Consider the following 19,388-nt stretch of genomic DNA (forward strand, 5'->3'; position numbering starts at 1 on the left):
TAATTTACTCAAGATTCAATTAAGTATTATTAAGAGCTAGTTGTTGACGATGACCCCAACCCCCCCCCCCCCCCCCCCCCAACCTATGCTAGGTCAAGGTAGTATGAAATGCATCGGTTCCCCAATCAATATAGAGCCAAGTATAACTGCTACAGCAAGAGAGAACACCTTTGGGCGGATCTCATCTCTTTTGCTTATGGTAACAGAGGTAGCCTGTGGCTAGTTGCAGGAGACTTCAATGCAGTGCGGATAATTAATGTAAGACTTGGGGGTCAGAGAACAGCTCGCCAGACCTGAAAAAATGTTGAATGCCTTTGTAACATCATCACCAACTACACTCCAAGCCTACTAGTAGAAGTGAACTGTACACCCATCGAGGGACCGCCCCAACAGACAGCACATCAAACCCTGTTTGATGAGGTGAGTCATACCTTCATTCATTTTCGGGTTGGTTCAGCTACATTTGCATGTCTCTCCCTGGGTTTATTTAGCCATCTGGATATTTATATCTTTTGCTTTTTTGGGGGGGGGGAAGGAAGACCATCGTATATCTTAGTAAAGAGGTCAAAGTTCAACTCTTCGTGGTATATTTAAGAGCCCTCAACAAAAGGACTCAATTTCGTAATATGATAATACATATTGAGTTGATATCCTTGCATAAGGAAGTCTAAAACACCTTAAGAACCAACCATAGGATCCACAGTGGAGTGAATTCCATTCCCATGACCGTGAAGTCCATTTGATTGGTTTCTAGGATGTCTCAGACAAATGTAATCCAGATACCGCAGTTTTTATGAGACCCTATATTTGGCCATCATCCCTGCAGTTAAGAAACCAGCCAACTTCCATCCTCAAAGTTTTAAGGCATTTTAATTACCGTGAATTGATGTATACATACTACTTTCTCCACCACAGGAAGAAACAAGAACAGGAAAGTGAAAATATAAATGTCAACTGACATCACATTAACAAATATATCAACTATTCATAGGAACCTGATATCTTAGCCGAAAGTTTCATGACACCTCCAGTGCTCTTTTCATAAATCGCTTCAAAAGAGGGTGTGCTCACTTTGAGTCTGGATTCTCAACCCGTCCAATAGATGTTCGTATTTCACTCACATATTTTAAATTGCATATTGGGGCAACACTAAAAATCCTATCTCTATTTATCTTGTCAAAAGTTCAAGGTTGACGACCCCTCTCTTGATATGTGATGAAGAGGTATGAAGGGAGCATGAAGGGAGCATGGGCCTCTATCTGAGAGGTAGAAGCTCAGGATTCATATTTAGTTTACCAAACTCCTATTTAAGTAGATCTAGGAAGATTCTCACAAAAATAGCCTACTTCCTAATAAGTTGTTTCTCGCTTAATACCCAAGTAGTGACAACCACGGGTCAAAGTATCCCACCAAATGATACAACACCATTCAATATGTATCCATATTGAACACAACTAATACGACACATATCGATAAGTATCATTATTGTATTGCACTAAAATGCATTGGTCTATACGATACAATACTCGATATGAGACAATGTGTATCTTAGAATCACCTGACCGATAAAATACTCGATACCGATACTTTAAAATACTCAATATCAAACAATATGTTTCTTAAAATCACATAACTAATAAGATACTCGATACCGATACTTTAAGCCTCGGTGACAATGGAGCAATGGCAGCATTTCACTGATGGGAAGATAATTTTACCCGAAAAACAGGAGCAAATAAATGACGGGTATAAACTATCTTACAATACTTCAAAATGAAGGCATTAGACAGGCCAAAAGCTATACTTTCTTCCATCTGTGCTCTCATATAAGCCATTAGAGTCTCATAGTAGCCTAAAACCAAGCAATTACAAATATAGTACGATCACTTACAATGTTCTCCAAACTGTTCATGATGAATTTAAAGTTTCCACTTATACTTTTTCCCCCCAGCTAAAGCTATTCTCCCTCCAGTCAAGAATCTGAGGGTGGTTGCTGCTGCTGCTGCTGCTGCTGTGGTGGTTGAGGCCACATCTGCTGAGACATGTAATGAGGTTGTTGACCATAGAGTGCTTGATCCACCACAGGCTTACCAATAATCATCCCAGGAGTTCCAACCTGAGGTGAATGCTGAGGTGGCATATAGTAATAAGGAAGAGGTTCAGCTGGACCTCCAACTGGCAAGGACCCCCCTCTAGGCATTGAGGCAAGTACCTCATCTTTCAGGTCCTCTCTAGGCACAATATCAACCAGAAAATCAAAGATATCAGTCCTCGTAATAGCTGCTGCAATGTCATTCTTCTGGAGTGTCCTGCGCTTGTTCTCCTCTGTGTGATTCCATGAACGCAGCGTCAACTCCAAGATGAACATCTCACATGCCCTGGCAAATATGACAGGTGCTTCTGCAGATATCATCCGTACATCCTCATCAGCCTTCATGATCTTCTTGATCCTTGCAAGTGGTAAGCTATGATTCTTGAAGTCAGTTGTCTGCTCAATTTCTTGGTATTGAGTAGCCCAAAAAGACTGGAGTTGTTGCAGCAACTGCTGCTGCTGCTGCTGGTGGATATGCTGATAAGCAAGTTGGTGCTGTGCAAGCTGAGCAGGGGAGGCCGTGAAACCTGCTGCCTGACCCGAAGACATGGAACCAACAGGTGGGACACCCGATCCAGAGGCGTTGGCCCCCATCATCTGGCTAGCTTGATATGGGTTTCCACCATATGGCATTTGTGCACCACCACCAACTACTCCCATGACAGGGGGCTGTCCATGAGCTTGCTGATCCATAATACCCCCTACTCCTACTAAGCAGAAATTATCCGATCTAACAGCAAATATAAAAAAGCACAATCAGAGACCTTTCTTGCTTGTAACTTGTAAGTACCAAAATTATGCATGGCCAACTTGTTTGAAAAGAAAATATTTAACAGTAACTGCTTAAAATCAAAAGCCAGTGGTATCACTTGATAAAAACGGTAACCTTTACTAAAATACAATTCAATCTGGACACTGACTTCCTTTTCAAAATCATTGCCATTCTTTTCCAGAAAACATGATCTCATCTTCATCCATGACACAATTGCCAGCAATGGAGGAGAACAACCATACAGCTCCATTTTTATTCCCTCAACAATACCTAAACCTGCTTGCTTGCCATCCAAAAGCTTTTTTGCAGGTCAGCAATAACAGGTTTAATAATATCAGCTGGGAATTAAGGGACATTCCTCGGAGTTTATCAAATTTTAAAAAGCACCAAATGTATAGAGCAGCTCTGGAACACATGCTTGTGTCCCCCCCCCCCCCCCCACCCCCAAAAAAACAACCAAATCAAAAAAAATAAAGAGTGCCAGATGGGCTCAAGAAAACCTAAATGCATTAACAATATCAAATACGTCCCTTCGATGTTTTTGTATCGTTACACAAGGAACAAACCCGCAGTTTAAGATTTTCCTATCTTGACTCTGTGGGTGGGTGTGTCAGAATAGCAATCGAAAGGGGAAAAAGTTATCACTTTTGAGTGGTCACCATTAGCGTAGAAATTTTTTATTCCATTAGCTTGGAAGCGAAGGCAGACTCACAGGCTGCTCTTAGTGCGTACAGATAACAGGAGGTGGCGCTCCAAAATCTTATATGAGTTTGGAAGTTTCAAAACCACCGTGAATGTTTCTGGACCACTAGTTCATGACTGATTTCTACAAGAATTGCAGGTTCATGATTTTGTAGAAAGCAAACAGACCTCAGGCAGTTACAGTCATCAAGGTTGAAATAGACGAATTCCTCATCCAACTTAATGACATCATTCTCGATATGAACATGAAACTTTTAGGTTAGGCTCATACTCAACCTATAGGCAATCACCATCCACCACAGTTCTATATATCATCATTCTATTCCTAGTCAGGAAACTTGTAATTCTAGCAATAAAATTTAAAGGTAACATGTCAATAATGTGATGAGAAACAAGAAAACCATAAGGCGACAAATTTAGCCACACAACTTAGTGATTGGTACATTTCATAACGTCACCTCCACATAGAGATTATACTGGAGTCAATTAAAACCTTGGTTAGATAAGTCCACTCTAAAAAATAACACAAAAACATATGAGATCAACACTTATGGTATTCAAACATTTGCCTTATTGAGCATATCAATTTCATTATTGCATTCAACAGAACATTCTAAACACAATGAATCTGCCACCATTTTTGGAAGGGACAAGCCTTCATGTTTTAATATCTCCCGAAATTAGAGAACTAAGATCACAGATTCAGGTGTATATATATATATATATAAATTTAAGAAGCATTTTCCTGAACATTTGTTTAGACACATGCCAAAAACTCTCGAACATTGTGGTGGACAAAATAACCTAAAGAAGAAAGAGAACGATTTATATACTCTCACAAAAGTATTGTCTGCAATCTACTTCCATTTGAACTCTAAATCACTGAGTGGGACAGTCAAGTTAATGCCACCTTAGCTTCATCTAATTCTGTTAAATAAACCATGGTGGAGGCAGTTCTACCATGACACAAAATTTTTCTTTCTTATCATGCATTGTAAGTTGAAAGACAGAAAAAGATGTCCAAACAGGACACTAAAATCACCAAGCATGTTTCTGAACCTAATTGGATCATTGTCTATCCAAGCACCCGCCTCCACCTCCACCCCCCCCCCCCCCCCCAAAAAAAAAAAAAAAGAAGAAGAAAACAACCCCAAAAATAAAATGTTTAAAACAGAAAAACAACCAGTCCCCAAGACCCCAAAATCTGCCTCTCATTTACTTAGTAACCTTCTTGATAGGAATTAAACCCTTACCTCAAAAAAGGTGACCCCGGTGCTTTAGGCTTCTGCACAAGCACATTCTGGGAGGGCAATTAAACACCACCTCCTTACAGCTACCAACAAGAGATACATGCATAGTCCCCACCCCCCCCCCCCCACCCATTTGGAAGAGGGGGGGGGGTATGAATATAACATCAAGCGAATCAGTTAATCAATCAAAGGCAACTTAATCATACTATTCAGGGTGGATTAGGTAACCCAGCCATTCCAAGACTATCTCTGTTAAAACTTAAAATATAACTAATAACTAATAAATCCTCTCTAACTCAGCATACATTCTCTAAACCACCACCCTGCCCTATTAAGTTCATTCCCTCAGTCCCTATACCACAAAATAAAAGTATTTGACACACCTGATACACAGTACACAGGAATACAACAGCAACTCAAAAGAATATTATGGCTGGTACCATATATTTCCTGTTATCTGAACTTAAAACCTAAGGGTTATTTATACTATTTAAATATGATATCCTGTCAATAAGCTCTCTCTCATGGTTCACAAAACATGATATTCAATACCATCACTAGGTTCCAGGACTCATCCATACAAATGCAATAAACAATCACGGTCAAAATCTGAGATCTAAAAAAAGAAGTCAGTGAAGATTCATTCTTATATTAAAACTATAAAATAAACATAGCAAAAAAGATACTACTGATGTTACTGCCAAAGATACCAATGCAACAAAGAATTAAAAATGTTCATCAATTAGGCAATAAGCAATTTTATTAAGGCAATAAACAATTTCAAATAAAATTGCTTAAAACCATAAATAAGAAAAATCATGTAATAATGAAATATTGGATTCATCTTCTTTAATCCCTTGAGTCCTTTCTTCAGTAACATTTTTAAATAAAAATATAAAGAAAACAACTCCACAGAAAAAAGATTGACATAATACATGTAACCGGGAAATTATAACTTAAAACAAAAAAGGTGTACAGGATAAATTTATGCCCCCCACCCAAAAACTGAAAGAAGGTAGAAGGGGAAAAAAGGAAATAACATAAGGAAAAGAGGCAAAAGCCCTTGGCGCTGGGGGGGTTGGGGGGTGGAAGGTACACACAAAACCAGCTTGCCCAAAGGCTCTTCACATACACAAAATCAATTCCTCTATTCAATCTAAAGATGGAAATTTTACCATAGATTAACACAAATAAAAGGCGTCAAAAAATAAAGCTCTCCAAAGATTACCAAAAAAATAAAATAAAAAACCCAAACTGTACCTAGGACCTAGTTATCTGAGTAAATAGCTTTCAAAATAAATAGAATAAAAATAAATTAAAAGGATATTATTTTCCCCAAACAATATAAATTCCTAAAATCCTACTGGACTCAGTTCTCAATCTGGATTCCCATATGTTTTTAGATCAGTCCAAGATAGTCGCTTGCATAATTGTCCATGTGTTGGAAGAAGAAAAAAAAGGACATTGAAATTTGAAAACGACAAAATCAATACCGCTCAGCATCCACAAGCATCAGCTTTGATGGAACAACAATCCAGCACAACTCTTGATCAACCACCACAATAATCTAATGGTTGTTTGCAAGCAACATCTCTTCAATGAGAATCAGAGAGTGGGATTTCACAACTGAAATAGACCATCAATCATTTCTTCAACAGCAACCTTAATCAGACAGTTCACTTTAGGTTCATTGTCATATTCCTTGGCCACTACTGATCTGTATTCTAAAGAATCTGCCATGCTGGCTATCTTATCATAGAGGTTGATAATATTGGTAAGCTCCTGAAAACCAATTTTGAACTAAGAAATATTGTTTCCAATTTACAGAAACCATCTTTGGTGTAAACAAGGGGCTAATGACACATCAAAACAAGAAATGACAATAAAATTAAAAATTAAAGATGGAGGGCAAACTAGGAATCAAGGCTTAAAAAGGGACCGGTTGGAATAAAGGAATTAGAAGGATACAATAGGTAGATTGAGAAAAAACAAATTAAATGAAGAATCTAAAAACAGAAAAGAATCATAAATCAGGGGAAATGGTAGTGAGGTAATATTATTTTTTTTTGTACAAAAAAGAGGGGATGTAGTAGCGGCAACCTAGCACCCCCCGCTACGCAATGTTCGAACTTTTTATCAAAGGCGACCTATGCAGGCATTAGCCCTATGCACTACCAGCACAAGCACTGGCCCCGTCAACGGAGCACAACCGGAGGCCTAGCATAGTCCACAGAAGCTGGTAACACTTATGCCCAGGCCAAAGAGCACACAACTGTCCAATGCAAGAAATAGAGGAGCAGAGGGGATTTGAACCTAGGACATGAGGTTTACCAAACCACTTGGTAGTGAGGTAATATGGGAAATAAGAGAGAGTGATTATTAACAGATTATTTGTGATAATACTTGGAAGAAAATACACAGCAAGTGGTTACGGTACCATGGAATTAAGGGAGATGAAAAAGGTACCTATTCTATTGAAAGGACAGAACCACAGAAGTAATGAGTAACTCATCTTCTACCAGTGGAGCCTGCAAAGAAAATTAGGCACGTGCTTTTCCAAGGAACTTGTGTCAAACAACGGCTGGGCAAATTGGACTAGGCAAGGACATAGTGACTTCAATTGGGAGTATGACTCACGAATGAAAGCTTCAAACCAGGTATTATTTTTTATCTGCAGTCTCTCTCTTCTTTTTCTTCTCTTTCTTGGGTTCTTTTACCATTTTGATTTGGGGGGTGGGGGTTGTGATGGCAGGATCACAAAATGGAGGGATTTTTCAATCAGTTCACCAGGGTGGGAGGGTGGCAGTGGAAATCAAACTGATGAGCTGGTGTAGAGTTTTTATGACTGAAATCTTGCCGGGGGGGGGGGGGAGAAGATGGCAGTCCAAAACTTCTACAAGGAATTCAAATCCAACAGCAGTTGGAGAGTTCAAAGTGTGATTTCATGTGGAGTATAAATGATGAGTATTTTTATCTTCAGCTGTCTATTCATAATACAACTATCTAAGATTGAAAGATAAGAAAATTCAGATGGTTAATACTCATCAAACCTCCTTTGAAGTAAGGATTTTAACTCTAGAAGTAAAAAGATTATCCAAATTTTCAACGTGGAGAATTTCAGGGAAGAAATCACTTTCACCGGATGGAATTGAAAGCATAACCTTTCAAATCCAGCCGAGAAGATTCTCCCTATGAGAAGGAAAGATGGGCCATATCAGACAATTACAAAATTCCCTGTAATACTTGATTCCTGATGATTATTTCAAAGAATTTCACTTCCATAAAAATAAAATAAAATAAAAAGCCATACTAACTGCATCAAATCTTCCTTCCATGACATTAGACTGTAAGAGAACTAGAGTCCAATAAGGAACAAAACACTAAAACAAAAAACCGAACAAGATAATTTCTCTTGACTGTTCTTATGATTCTAGTACACAGATAATCAAGCACAGTAGAACAAGATGAACAACAATAAAAGTTACGAACTTTCAACGACTCTCTATTCTACAGTTCTACCAAACCATACAAACACATACTCTGCATGCGAGAGACTTGGTTTTCGATAAGATAAACAGCATAGGAGCCAGCACGGACAAGTACCATACAATTTTTAACTAAAATACTGTTGCATGCGAGCTAAACTCGCTAACTGTCCCCTCTCTTCTAATTATTAACTCCATTATGCAAGACTTCATAAATTGCAAACCTTATTGTCCCACACATATCTAAATCCCCTCACAAGAATTACAGTTTCAATCGCAAGCCTGAAGATTATAGTTTGCAAAGATAAGCGATTTAAAAACCCTAAGGATCATGGTTACCGATTATACCTGCTTCAGAATTGAACTTCAGACGCTTGCCATTCAAATTGGAGTAGCAGGCTTTAGCTTCTTCTCTATTCGTACTGAGAAGGAAACCCTAGAATATGGAGAATTTTCTGATCAGACGATCTGAAACTTAACCAAAAAAAAGCAAACAAATAAAATAGAGAGAGAGAGAGAAAAAAGAAGAATTCTTTAAAGAAATTTAAAAGAAAAAAAGTGTGACCAAAGTGGACGACTGAGTACAACCTTTTATCTTCCTTTCTTACTGGATTTTTATGGTTTTCCTCGTTGGAAGATGCGATTTCCTCTGCAAAAAGAGACTCGAAGATGCGATCTAAAACCTTTCTAGTTAAATATATTAAAACAGAAACAGAGAAAGAGATTGTATTGGAAGATTGAACTATATGTCGACTGGGGATTTGAGAATCGGGAGTGAATGAGAAAGTGTAATGGAACCTGCAATGGAAAGTTTTTTTTTTTTTTTCCTTCTTTTTTTCCTTCTTTTTTCTCTTCTTTCGCTCTTTGCTTTCTGAAAATTAAAAAGAAAGGTGGAGTGAGTGAGTGAGTCAGGTATGGGTGGGAAACATTTGGTATCGTGCAGCAGCAGCGGCAGCAGAGCAGCCGAACCTTCACTTTTTGTCGTTCTTGCGTTCTTGTCTTCTTTTTCTGACAATTTTGCCCTCACTATAAATCATTTTCCCTATTTGGTGGAGGGGTGGACCAATGAACTCTCACCCGGTATGCGGTCCGTACAAACCCACCCCGGGGTATTAGTGTAAAATTCGGTCGTTAACGGCTTTTGGTTTGGTAAGAAAATATAATTAGTATCAATTATTTTCATCATTGGTATATCTCTTTTTCCAAAGTATATCTTTTCTTTTAATAATTTATTTACAAAGTTATAGTGGTGAAAAATTACATATAAACCTCATGTCTTGGCAATCAATTACATCTACCCTTCCTTAAAAAAAATTAATGATAAATGTTGAAATGCTTTTTACCTTGTTTGTCGAGTTGGCCATTTATAGGTTTCAATTATTAACAGTAAAGGACATCTATAATTAATTTTTTTTCTCAGATAGTCGATATAATTGATTGCGAGCTCTATATATAATTTGCCCATTATTTAATTTTTGAGTAAAATTGTTCATTTATAGCTTACCAACAAATAGATTTTACTTGAATGATACGGATTAACGATCCAGATTGAAACTTGTGATCGAGACGAAATCTCAACCACTCGTTTAGTAATTAAATTTTATTCCAAACAATTTTTCATTTATGCAAAAATGAGGTAAACGAATAGTCGAAATTTCGTCTCAACTGCAAGTTTTGATCTAGATGCTACTTATTAATTGTGCAGCACTAAAGTAGTTCACCAAAAATAAAGTAATTCGCATAAGAAATCATAATAGAGTCCAAAATGAAAAACTATTTGATAACTACTAAAATGTATCTAATTTTTCGAAGAAATAATGTTATTTTGGCATGCATCCCTTCTACATAAGATTTAATGGTCAGTTCATGAGTTCTTGTGTTTGGATCAAATTATTGAAAGCCTTGATTTGATTTGAAAATTCAAGATACAAAGAGTAGAGATAAAAACTATAGAAAAAGCAAATTGGTTTGGTTAGGTTTTGTATTTGATTTTTTAGTGGGATTTTATTTTGTTCATAATCCATCTAGGTTATATGATTTTTCAAATCTTCACTACCTTTAAAAGAAAAATGTAAAACCATTATATGTTTTTTTGGGTAATCAAACCATTATATGTTAGGACTATAATCCACTAAACTCTTTCCTAAAACACATAAATTAAAAAAAAAATAGAAAAACATAATATACAACAAATGAGGAAGACAAAATATATATGTGGAAAGATAAATCATAAAGATAGGATAAGAACCTATATCTTATTTTTCTCATTTGTTGTAATAAGGAATTGACTAGGGAGTAGTTTTAGCTAATGGACAAACAGTGCACGTGCACTTATTGGAAAAAGAAATTGCAGGACTAGTATGGTGCAAAGGGGACATAGAAGTGGGACTCAGGTGATCCGACCGCCAATGCTAAAGATCAAAATAGTTTTCAAGAACAACAGCTGAAAAAGATGGCTATAAATTAAGAAGGTAGAGACCGTCATGCTTACTATCCGTCACAATAGTCTTATCTGAAAGCAGGTCTTCAAAGAAACAATAATTATTCATGAATGTGACAATAAAAATGGAGGAATAAGTGAATTTGTCAACAGAAAGTAAATTAAACTTAAATGAGGGACAAACAAAACATGATCAACCATAAAACCTGGTAACAAAATGATAGATCCAACAATTTGTGATTATAACAATATTATATTTCCTAAAACTACTCCTATTAATTTATGATTACAACAAAAAGGAAATATATAATACATAGGAAGACAAGATATACAAAATACATACTCAGATCTCAGTTTCAATGAACGAGTCAGATTTGATTGCAACGTAATTTACTTTGATTCCAATTCTATGTCGACACTCTTAGTTTGATAATTGAACACGGGAAATTTATCATCCATTTCATTCCATTTGTAGATGTATGACATGAGTCCCAACATCACATCAAATGATTGAAATCCATTTCGTCTTCACACGCCTCTCCTTTGAATTCCCTTCGTAGTAGCTACCAGCTAGGGATGTCAATTTTGGCCCAACCAAACAGGCTTGACCATCACTGATCGACTAAGACTCGATCTAGCCAACGGTCTTGGTTTTCGCTTAAGGTGCATCGAGCACCCGACTGGACCGGCTGAATATAGCCCCACCCGAAACTGACCAAATATCAAGCCCATCTAAGCCTGACCTATCGTAACTCTGGGCACAAGCCCAGAAATTTGTATGGGACCATGAATCAGGATTTTGGGCTCTTACACTGGACATGTACCGTAAACACTGGTGGTTAAACATGGGCTCAAATAAGGCCCACCTTAGAACTTGATTCCTTGCCTTTGATGTCCTTCAACTATATATGTCTGTGAGTTCGCATGAGATATTTAAGTACAAATCTGTCTCGCTGGCCCGGAAAACCCATTTATCTGTCTTCAAAGCGTCCTGGGCTTCTAGCTGGATCTAAATTCAAACATATATATAGCCTGGAAACTCCATGAATTTTCATTTACTTATGAACACTTTGTTCACCAAGGCAAAGAGCACATATTTTGAGGTGGGGGTATTTTCATCTCACAAGATGCGATGCGTATTACGAATCTTTTGAGCTTATTAGTTGCCGTTGCAATTACTGCTTTATTTCTAAGGTTTTATACCTAAGTATGGATGACCCTGTCGAATGCAACTATGATAGCTTGGTCCAATTCCTCTCTTGGTTTCGGATGTTTATGCATCTATTTTTTGTTTTCTTCTTCTTCTTTGTTTTTTGGGTTTTTTTTTTTTTTTTTTTTTTGGGTATCCCTTTTCAATGACTGAAGTATTTATTGCTTAAATAAAAATTAAAAAAAGTTAGTTTAGTTCTAAACACTTTGTTCTAATTGTGTATGCATTCTCACAGATGCTGCGTGGAATATGGATTCGAAGAAGGGAGCTCGTGGGTGCATCGCTTGGGGACCCTGGAGGCCAGTTTATAGCAGCAAAATCAAATACAAGAGAATTTTCAGCATCTGTAATAGAATTGAAAGCACACAGAAATGCAGTGATCTTACAGAACCTTGATAAGGTTTAGCTTGTTTAAGATTGTAATTTGTAAATCGATATTAGCTCTAAACAGAAGGCCTTGCTCATTAGATTTCAAGTTGTCATACAGTTTTCAACTTGCCTCTTTCAAAATGTATCAGTTAATAAATTTGCAGACTTTCCTGCCAAGAGGACTTTAAAATTATCCCTCAATCAAACTTGGGATCCATATCCCTCCTTTCATTGTACGATTCCTTTTTTCACCAAAACAAAGGAAATCAGTTCCCAACACTCTACTTCATGGGTTTGGTTGATCCTGAAATTAATTACAAAACTAGATTTCCCCCCCCCCCCCCTAATTTAGGTAATGTTAATATGTTCTTATTGATTACTGAACAAGATTATCCCAATCTCTTGAGGCTTGCCTCATCAATGGGTAATGTGTATTATCAGATGATTCTTGGATATTCAAACATTAAAAATGGTAAATTGCAAAATTCCATGAGAGGAAGAGTAAGGTAAAGACTTTCTTTATTACAACTCTACCAATAAAAGTTACTTCAAAGCATGAGATTTACATTAACGGGAGAGAGAGAGGGAGAGAGAGAGAGAAGGGGTGGGGGACCCTAAGATGAGAACACACGAAATTGCAGATAAGAGTCGTTGCAGTGCGGCAACAGGTGACTGTCACTTCTTCATATATACAATCCAACACCTTCTCCATCGCTTGCAACCACAAGCTCACAAGCTTGTAAGAAAAAGACACTTCTAAATGTACAAAAAGGACTCTCTGTTCATGGCTGCAATAGGTGGTGGACCTTCCACCTGAGATATACATGACACAAAAAAAACAGAGATCACAATAAAGCCTTCAAGAAAATACTGTTATTTTTCCCAAGAATTTAAACTGTTACAATACCATGTATTTGGCTCCCCATATCTCCTCTTCGGCTGCTGGAACGGCGGTGATTTTGTTCTTAGGGTGCTCGTAGCTTCTCAGTCCACCGGCTGCGGTGGAGAAAAAGCATCCTGTAATGATGAAAACAGAGTAAAGATGGTGAGACCATAATTCCCAGTAAGGTTAAGAAGTGATTAAAGAAGGATGAGTGAAATTAATGAATTCAACTACCCTGTGGGAAAGATGCAAGGGATTTGCCACAAGCGCCTTTGAGCAAATTGGCATCATCTGCAAAGGCAACGTACCCATCAGCGGTGATTCCCCAAAACAGAGGTACTTTCCCAAATGGATCCTGTTTGTTCAGAAAACACATTAGAGTTAGATCTTCAATTCTACTACCCAGAATAGAAAGAAAACCCCATTAGAGAGAGCGATGATCTACTTACAGAAGCGACGAACAAGGTGGAGGTAGAATTGTCAAACAGAATAAAAGCGAAGTTGCCTTCAAGATGACCGATGACATGGTTGGGAGGGTAAGGAGCCCGATCACGAAGCGCCTTGTAAGCTTCGATCACCAAAATCACCTCGTTGGCTGACTTTGCCAGACCATATTGTTGCCTCAGGCTCCCCAAATTGTCCAAAACCCCCTCGAACAGACAGAAAATGTCCTCTTTCACAGCAAATGATCTGCACCCATCATCCACCAACTCAATTCATCTAAATAATCAAGTTCAACTCAGATAATTATGATCAGTTTTTTGGTAGAGACAATTATGATCAATTTCTGATCACCAGAAAGGAAACCCAGTTAGAGATCAGGGAGATCTTTAAAGGGTTTTCTGGTATTAATTTCTTATGATGGGTTAGTTGATCCTTTATTTGAAGATTTTTACCTGGGTTGCATAACCGACTCGCAGTGGTGTGTGTAGGCTAAATTGGCATGATCTCCAATTTGAGCCGACACAGCACTTGGGTTACTCTCAGTAAACCGCTTCAATAATGCCGTCGACGATATTTTGGGCGACGGCGTCCGGCAGCCGGCAGCCACCAGCTCGTCGGGCGGCGTCAAAATAGAGCTGCTAAACACACCCAACATGTTTGATATCTCGTCTTCTGCAACTCTCTCTCTCTCTCTCTCTCTCTCTTTCCGGTACTGCTAAGACATATAGGGATTGGAGGAGATGAGGTGAGCATCTCTACTTATAGGAAGACGAGGGTACTTTCGTCAATTCGCAATGGTGAACGCAAGGTTATTATTGTAAATTCCACAGAAAAAAACGTAGTTAACTGGCGAAGGCCAAGTCGGGGCGATGATTTTTGGCTGTGCTTGGCGACGTTGTGGGGTCCACCTCACAAGCTTCGATCTTTCTAGAGAAGCTGAGGGGTGCAATATGTTGCGAGTGTGGCGCGGTGTAACATGCAAGGTGACACCTTAGTGAAGCTAGACACGTGTCGTTCTTTCAGGGTTTTGATCACTGATGCGGACCCCATCCAACCCCTTCATTCATAAAAGAGCAACCCCGATTTGGTTTAAAATATCGACCTTAAGTACCACTTATCACATCGAATCATTGCCATCAGGAAAAACCGGAAATGCGTTTGACGCCCACAAGAGTAAAAGGTTTACTACAATGTTACAACTCCTATTATAACACACTGATGCAGGGCGGGTAAAAAATCAAGTTGATCATGACCGTTGAGTCACGATCTGTGGGTCCACCAGTCAAGCGTATGTGACACGACAAATAGAGAGAGAAGACTAAAAAGCAGATTCCAACAACTTTAAAGTAGAAGACATTTATCTGGCAAGTATTGCCAGCAAAGTCACAATCTGGACCCTTGATTTCCCATTATGGTGGCCCACAGTTTATGAAATAAAAGTTTCCACTGGATAAGATTCTCTCTGTCTTACGTGTCTCTGGATAAGATTCTGCCCTAATCCAAGACAAGTCAAATAGCAAGAGTAATTTTCTATTCCAAATCATGGAAAAATTTTCGCCATTAATAAAATGGAATGATGGCAAATCCGTAATTTTACAGACTACCAACTGTGGATTCCGGAATCCCGTGTATTGAAAGTCTGAAAATAACTTGAACCTAAAAAGCTGAATAAAGAGGGTTAGAAATGGAATTAAAAGATTCTCTAAAGTTGTAAAAGTTGGTTTACAACAAAAATTTTTTTTCCCAACTTGGGCTTTGCTCATAATAGTTTCTATATGATTATCATCAAATTAGTCATAAGATTGGGGCCCAATAGGTTAAAAATTTAATGAGTGTTCTTACATTAGAATATTATACGCAACGGAATTCTATATCTCATTTAAAGACTCCCTCGATGGAGAGTAGTTAAAAACTATGCAGGCTTGCAATGGGGTTGGATGACCCACCACTTTAATACCCGAATTTTGATTCTAAACATATTATTAGCCTGGCCTTGACTGGGTTAACTCTAATCATTATTCTAATCATAAAATAATGAAACAATGCATAATTTCATTTTAAGTCCAATTTTTTTTCTAATGTAACCTAGAAGATGGTAGGGTGGGGGAGAGTTAGGTGGGTTAAGTCTAGTAAATACCTAATTCTAATGGAGTGTTCATCAATATTAAAATGTTAAACCAAAACCCTATTTGAGTTCAGGATAACACCAGATGGATTTTGGATCTCAAGACCATACCTGCATCCCTACTTACAACAATACTACAACATTTTTTTTAGTTCTTCTCTTTTATTTAATACAAAAATAAAAATTATTCACTCATAACTTAACAACTTTTTTTAAATTTCAAATCTCTAGATTCATGTGATCAATAAGAAACTTAGGACCTGTTTGGTACATGAATCTAGAGATTTTCACAACTAAATAGGTATAATTCTCATATTCAAGAATCCAAAGATTTGAAATCTCTAGATTCATGTACCAAACAGGCCCTAAGGGCTTTATTGATCACATGAATCAGGGATTTGAAATTAAATGAGATTTCAAATCTATAAATTCATGGTTCGAAAAATTAACTGTTTGATAAGCCTCAAATCTATCGAAGTGCATAAAGTTCCGTTGGGTTACTCCGCTTGAACTTGTAAATTTCTTTAATTCTATATCTATGGTGGAATTGATGGATTTCACCAATACCCAAGAATGGTTTAATTCACGTTTTTAGACAAAAAAGTGAAATCCATGGATGTTTTACAACTAAACAGGTATAAATCTTGGATTCATGAATAAAGAATTTGAAATCTCTAAATTTAGATAATCAACATGCCCTGAGCATACGGTTAACTGTAAGGCTGTGATGGCTTGATGGTAATGATTTTGGTGTGGGTCCACATGTTGGAGGGTCAAGATCAATTAGGCTGGTGAGTCAAGTTTGGGTTGCTGGAATTGCTAATTTTCCAATATTTTAGGTGATGGGACCATTAAGCTCTGTGATCATTATCAACAAATGATAATCTTTTATTTTCTCTCTCAATCAATCAATCAATCTAAGATTTGAGGCTACAGCCACCATAAGGTGGGACGCCCATGGTTTTAAAAGTGGCCCATGGTTAAGGAATTTAATGACATTTAATAAATTATTTAATTGAACTCAAATGAATCTAGGAGTTTAATTACATTTAATAGATTATTAATTGAACTCAAATGAATCTAGAATCTAGGATTTTAATTACATTTAATAGATTATTAATTGAACATTAATAAATCTAGGAGTTTAATTACATTTATTAAATTATTAGTTGAACTCAAATAATTCTAGAATTGCAAAGAGAAAATCCAACCCAAAATGAGTTTATTGGGATTCAATTTAATAATCAAACTCCCTTCATGAGCTGTGGTTTAATTTGGTTGGATCTTTTTACCTGGGTAGTCTGGAAGTCACCTCCGACAATCAAGTTGTTATAAGTAAGCAACACTTCCCTGAGAATAAAACTGAGAAAGGCTTCGAAGCTTCTTCTTCTTCTTCTTTCTTTCTTTCTGATTGTTATTAGTTGTCAGATCACTAAGCTTGCTTCCTTCTTAAAATGTTCATCGGATGCGAATCAATTACGGCTTACCATAACAGGCTTTGCAAGCATGTACAGAATAAATCGAGGAGTGCATGGTCTTTCATCCAAGTTGTCATTTGACCTTCTGAAGGACTTGGGGTTGAGCCCTAAATCCATTAAGGGTTGGTTTGATCAAGGGTGACAAACCTTGTTGACCTAGCGATTTGGGACTGAGTTGGGTCACTTGGTAAAGAGTGACCTAAAATCATTTTATCTTTTTTTGGGATTGAATAATTCTTTTTAATTAAAAAAAATGTATAAAATTATTGAAAAACCATATCATACAAGAGAACCAGCTTGAGCTAAACTGTCAAGGAAGCTAGCCTAGGGAGATACAAGATACTAGAAGAGTCATTATCAAAATGCAAACCACACCCTATCATAATGTCTAGCTTTAGTAAGAATGGTTTTTGTCAGGTGCTGTGCATATCTAAGAATTCAAGCTTTGTATCTCAAATGGAAATGGGTCCTAGTGTTTTTTTTTTTTTTTTTTTTTTTGTCCTAATGTTTGGTGTTTGAGAATATGACTTGTGGTTGGGAATGTGATGGTCTTTATTTTTTCACTTGTCTTTTTTGTTGAAAATAAATTTATTCAAAAAAATGAGTGATCATAAACAAAGGATTTCAAAACTTATATAAATTTAAAAGTATAGATCACCTCTCAGAGGGAGCAGTATACAGTCTTTCGATGATTCTTCATCATAATGATGAAAGTCACATCTAAATAATAATAAAAAAAAATTAAAGATGTGACCACCAATAAGTCTTATATGAACCTCACCAAGAAACGAGACAGTACATATTTCTCCCCTGACCGGTAGGTAATCCGGGCGTAAACGAAATTCTTGTACCAAAAAAGAAACGAAGAAATCTATCACATTGTTAGAATCCTTTGGAACAGAAGGAAAATGGTTTAAAAAAAATTACATAAACAAAAGATTTATTTGAGATATCTAAAAGAAGAGAATCAGTTTCGAAAAAGATTTTTAAGAGCTGAATTGATCTGCAAATTAAGAAGACAATTTGAGTGGAATTGACAATGGATTTAGTTTTCATTCATTTGGATTCCAGTCAATTGGTTAAACCATCAAAAGATGTTGATTATTCTAATTGCACTCCAAAATCTAGTTCTATTTAGATTTCACTTGACATTTGTTTTAGATTTAAAATATCTTTTGAGAATGTAAATGAAATATTATATTCTGTTGAAGTTGAAAGGAAGAATTTATAATGTAATCTCTAAAATATATTTCGAGTCAAATCAACTTGCTTCATTAAGATATTGTATAGATATTGCTGACTTGGATATCTGACCAAACGACACATTAAAAGAATAAAATTGAAGATCGATGGAAGCACATACTGAGAAAATGAGGGGAATAAAAATCAAACTCAATTGCAATGTTTCCTTTGTAAATTATTACTATTATTTTTTGAACCGGTAGGTAGCCTAATTTAAAGGGAAATTGGATCCATTAGTCACTTCTTAATTATTATATTAAAACCAATCCTCTATGTGATGATTCAACAACTTTACCATTTTGATGTCGTATTTCTAGATAGATTTGCAGTTGTTGGATCATAGTTTTAGCCCTAAGATTAAGACGTCAAAATAGTTAAACTACAAAAATTGTTGGAGTAAGACCAGATAAGAAAATTATTCTTTCAAACTCTGCTTGTATGAAAGCCTTAGGCACAGGTTCACCTTTTTTTAATTGCTAAGTAAACCTGATTTTTTTTTAAAAACCCACCTAAACATTTAGATTTAAGCTTCCAATATTTTCTTTTCAGCAATCAAATTTTGCTTTAAATGTGAACTAGTGCTGCCACCCTGTTAACTTCGTCACATCTCCATTATGATGATATTGAAAAATCGAGTCTTGCTCTAAAATTTAACAAAATAAATACCATATCCCACCCCAATCAAAATAATAATAATAATAAAACCAAAATTGATAGCCACTCAAGTGTTTGATGCTTTTGTATCACAAGTCCAGCCCTATATATTATAATTTAAGTTCATTTCTGCCCTGACCATAATTTAGGGCCAATGATTATTGTTTCTAACTCTAAGACGTACAAGACCAAACCAAGCTCATTCCCACTCTGATTGGACCTGTTTTTGGCCCTATCCCTAG

General features: G+C 36.8%; 1 protein-coding gene and 1 pseudogene across 3 annotated transcripts; both read right to left on the bottom strand.

The window, feature by feature from the left end:
- Positions 1 to 1,554: 1,554 nt before the first annotated feature.
- Positions 1,555 to 9,181, bottom strand: LOC149008407 (nuclear transcription factor Y subunit C-3 pseudogene; annotated as a pseudogene). 2 transcript variants are annotated; one of them, XR_016175091.1, is made up of 3 exons: positions 8,890 to 9,181; positions 8,650 to 8,737; positions 1,555 to 2,822 (listed from the first exon to the last, which is right to left on the bottom strand). The product of XR_016175091.1 is annotated as a nuclear transcription factor Y subunit C-3 pseudogene, transcript variant X1 (transcript). The 2 variants fall into 2 exon arrangements; XR_016175092.1 differs by having other exon boundaries at positions 8,650 to 8,769.
- A 3,641-nt stretch (positions 9,182 to 12,822) lies between these two features.
- On the bottom strand, positions 12,823 to 14,363 carry LOC149008408 (stem-specific protein TSJT1-like). The gene is made up of 5 exons (XM_089167457.1): positions 14,100 to 14,363; positions 13,653 to 13,893; positions 13,438 to 13,558; positions 13,228 to 13,337; positions 12,823 to 13,133 (listed from the first exon to the last, which is right to left on the bottom strand). Exons 1-5 carry the CDS (start codon positions 14,300 to 14,302, stop codon positions 13,077 to 13,079), a joined length of 732 nt encoding a protein of 243 aa, XP_089023583.1. The 5' UTR covers positions 14,303 to 14,363; the 3' UTR covers positions 12,823 to 13,076.
- Positions 14,364 to 19,388: the final 5,025 nt, after the last annotated feature.

Source organism: Hakea prostrata, chromosome 8, assembly GCF_041222555.1.
Source record: "Hakea prostrata isolate BN-2017 chromosome 8, UWA_Hpros_2, whole genome shotgun sequence".
Lineage (NCBI taxonomy): Eukaryota > Viridiplantae > Streptophyta > Magnoliopsida > Proteales > Proteaceae > Hakea > Hakea prostrata.

Coding starts and splice junctions, on each gene's coding strand:
- LOC149008408 (XM_089167457.1), bottom strand. CDS start 14,302: ATGTTGGGTGTGTTTAGCAGCTCTATTTTGACGCCGCCCGACGAGCTG. Junction 13,338..13,437: donor CCTTGCATCTTTCCCACAGG/GTAGTTGAATTC, acceptor TCATCATTACAG/GATGCTTTTTCTCCACCGCA. Junction 13,134..13,227: donor TATGGGGAGCCAAATACATG/GTATTGTAACAG, acceptor TGTATATCTCAG/GTGGAAGGTCCACCACCTAT.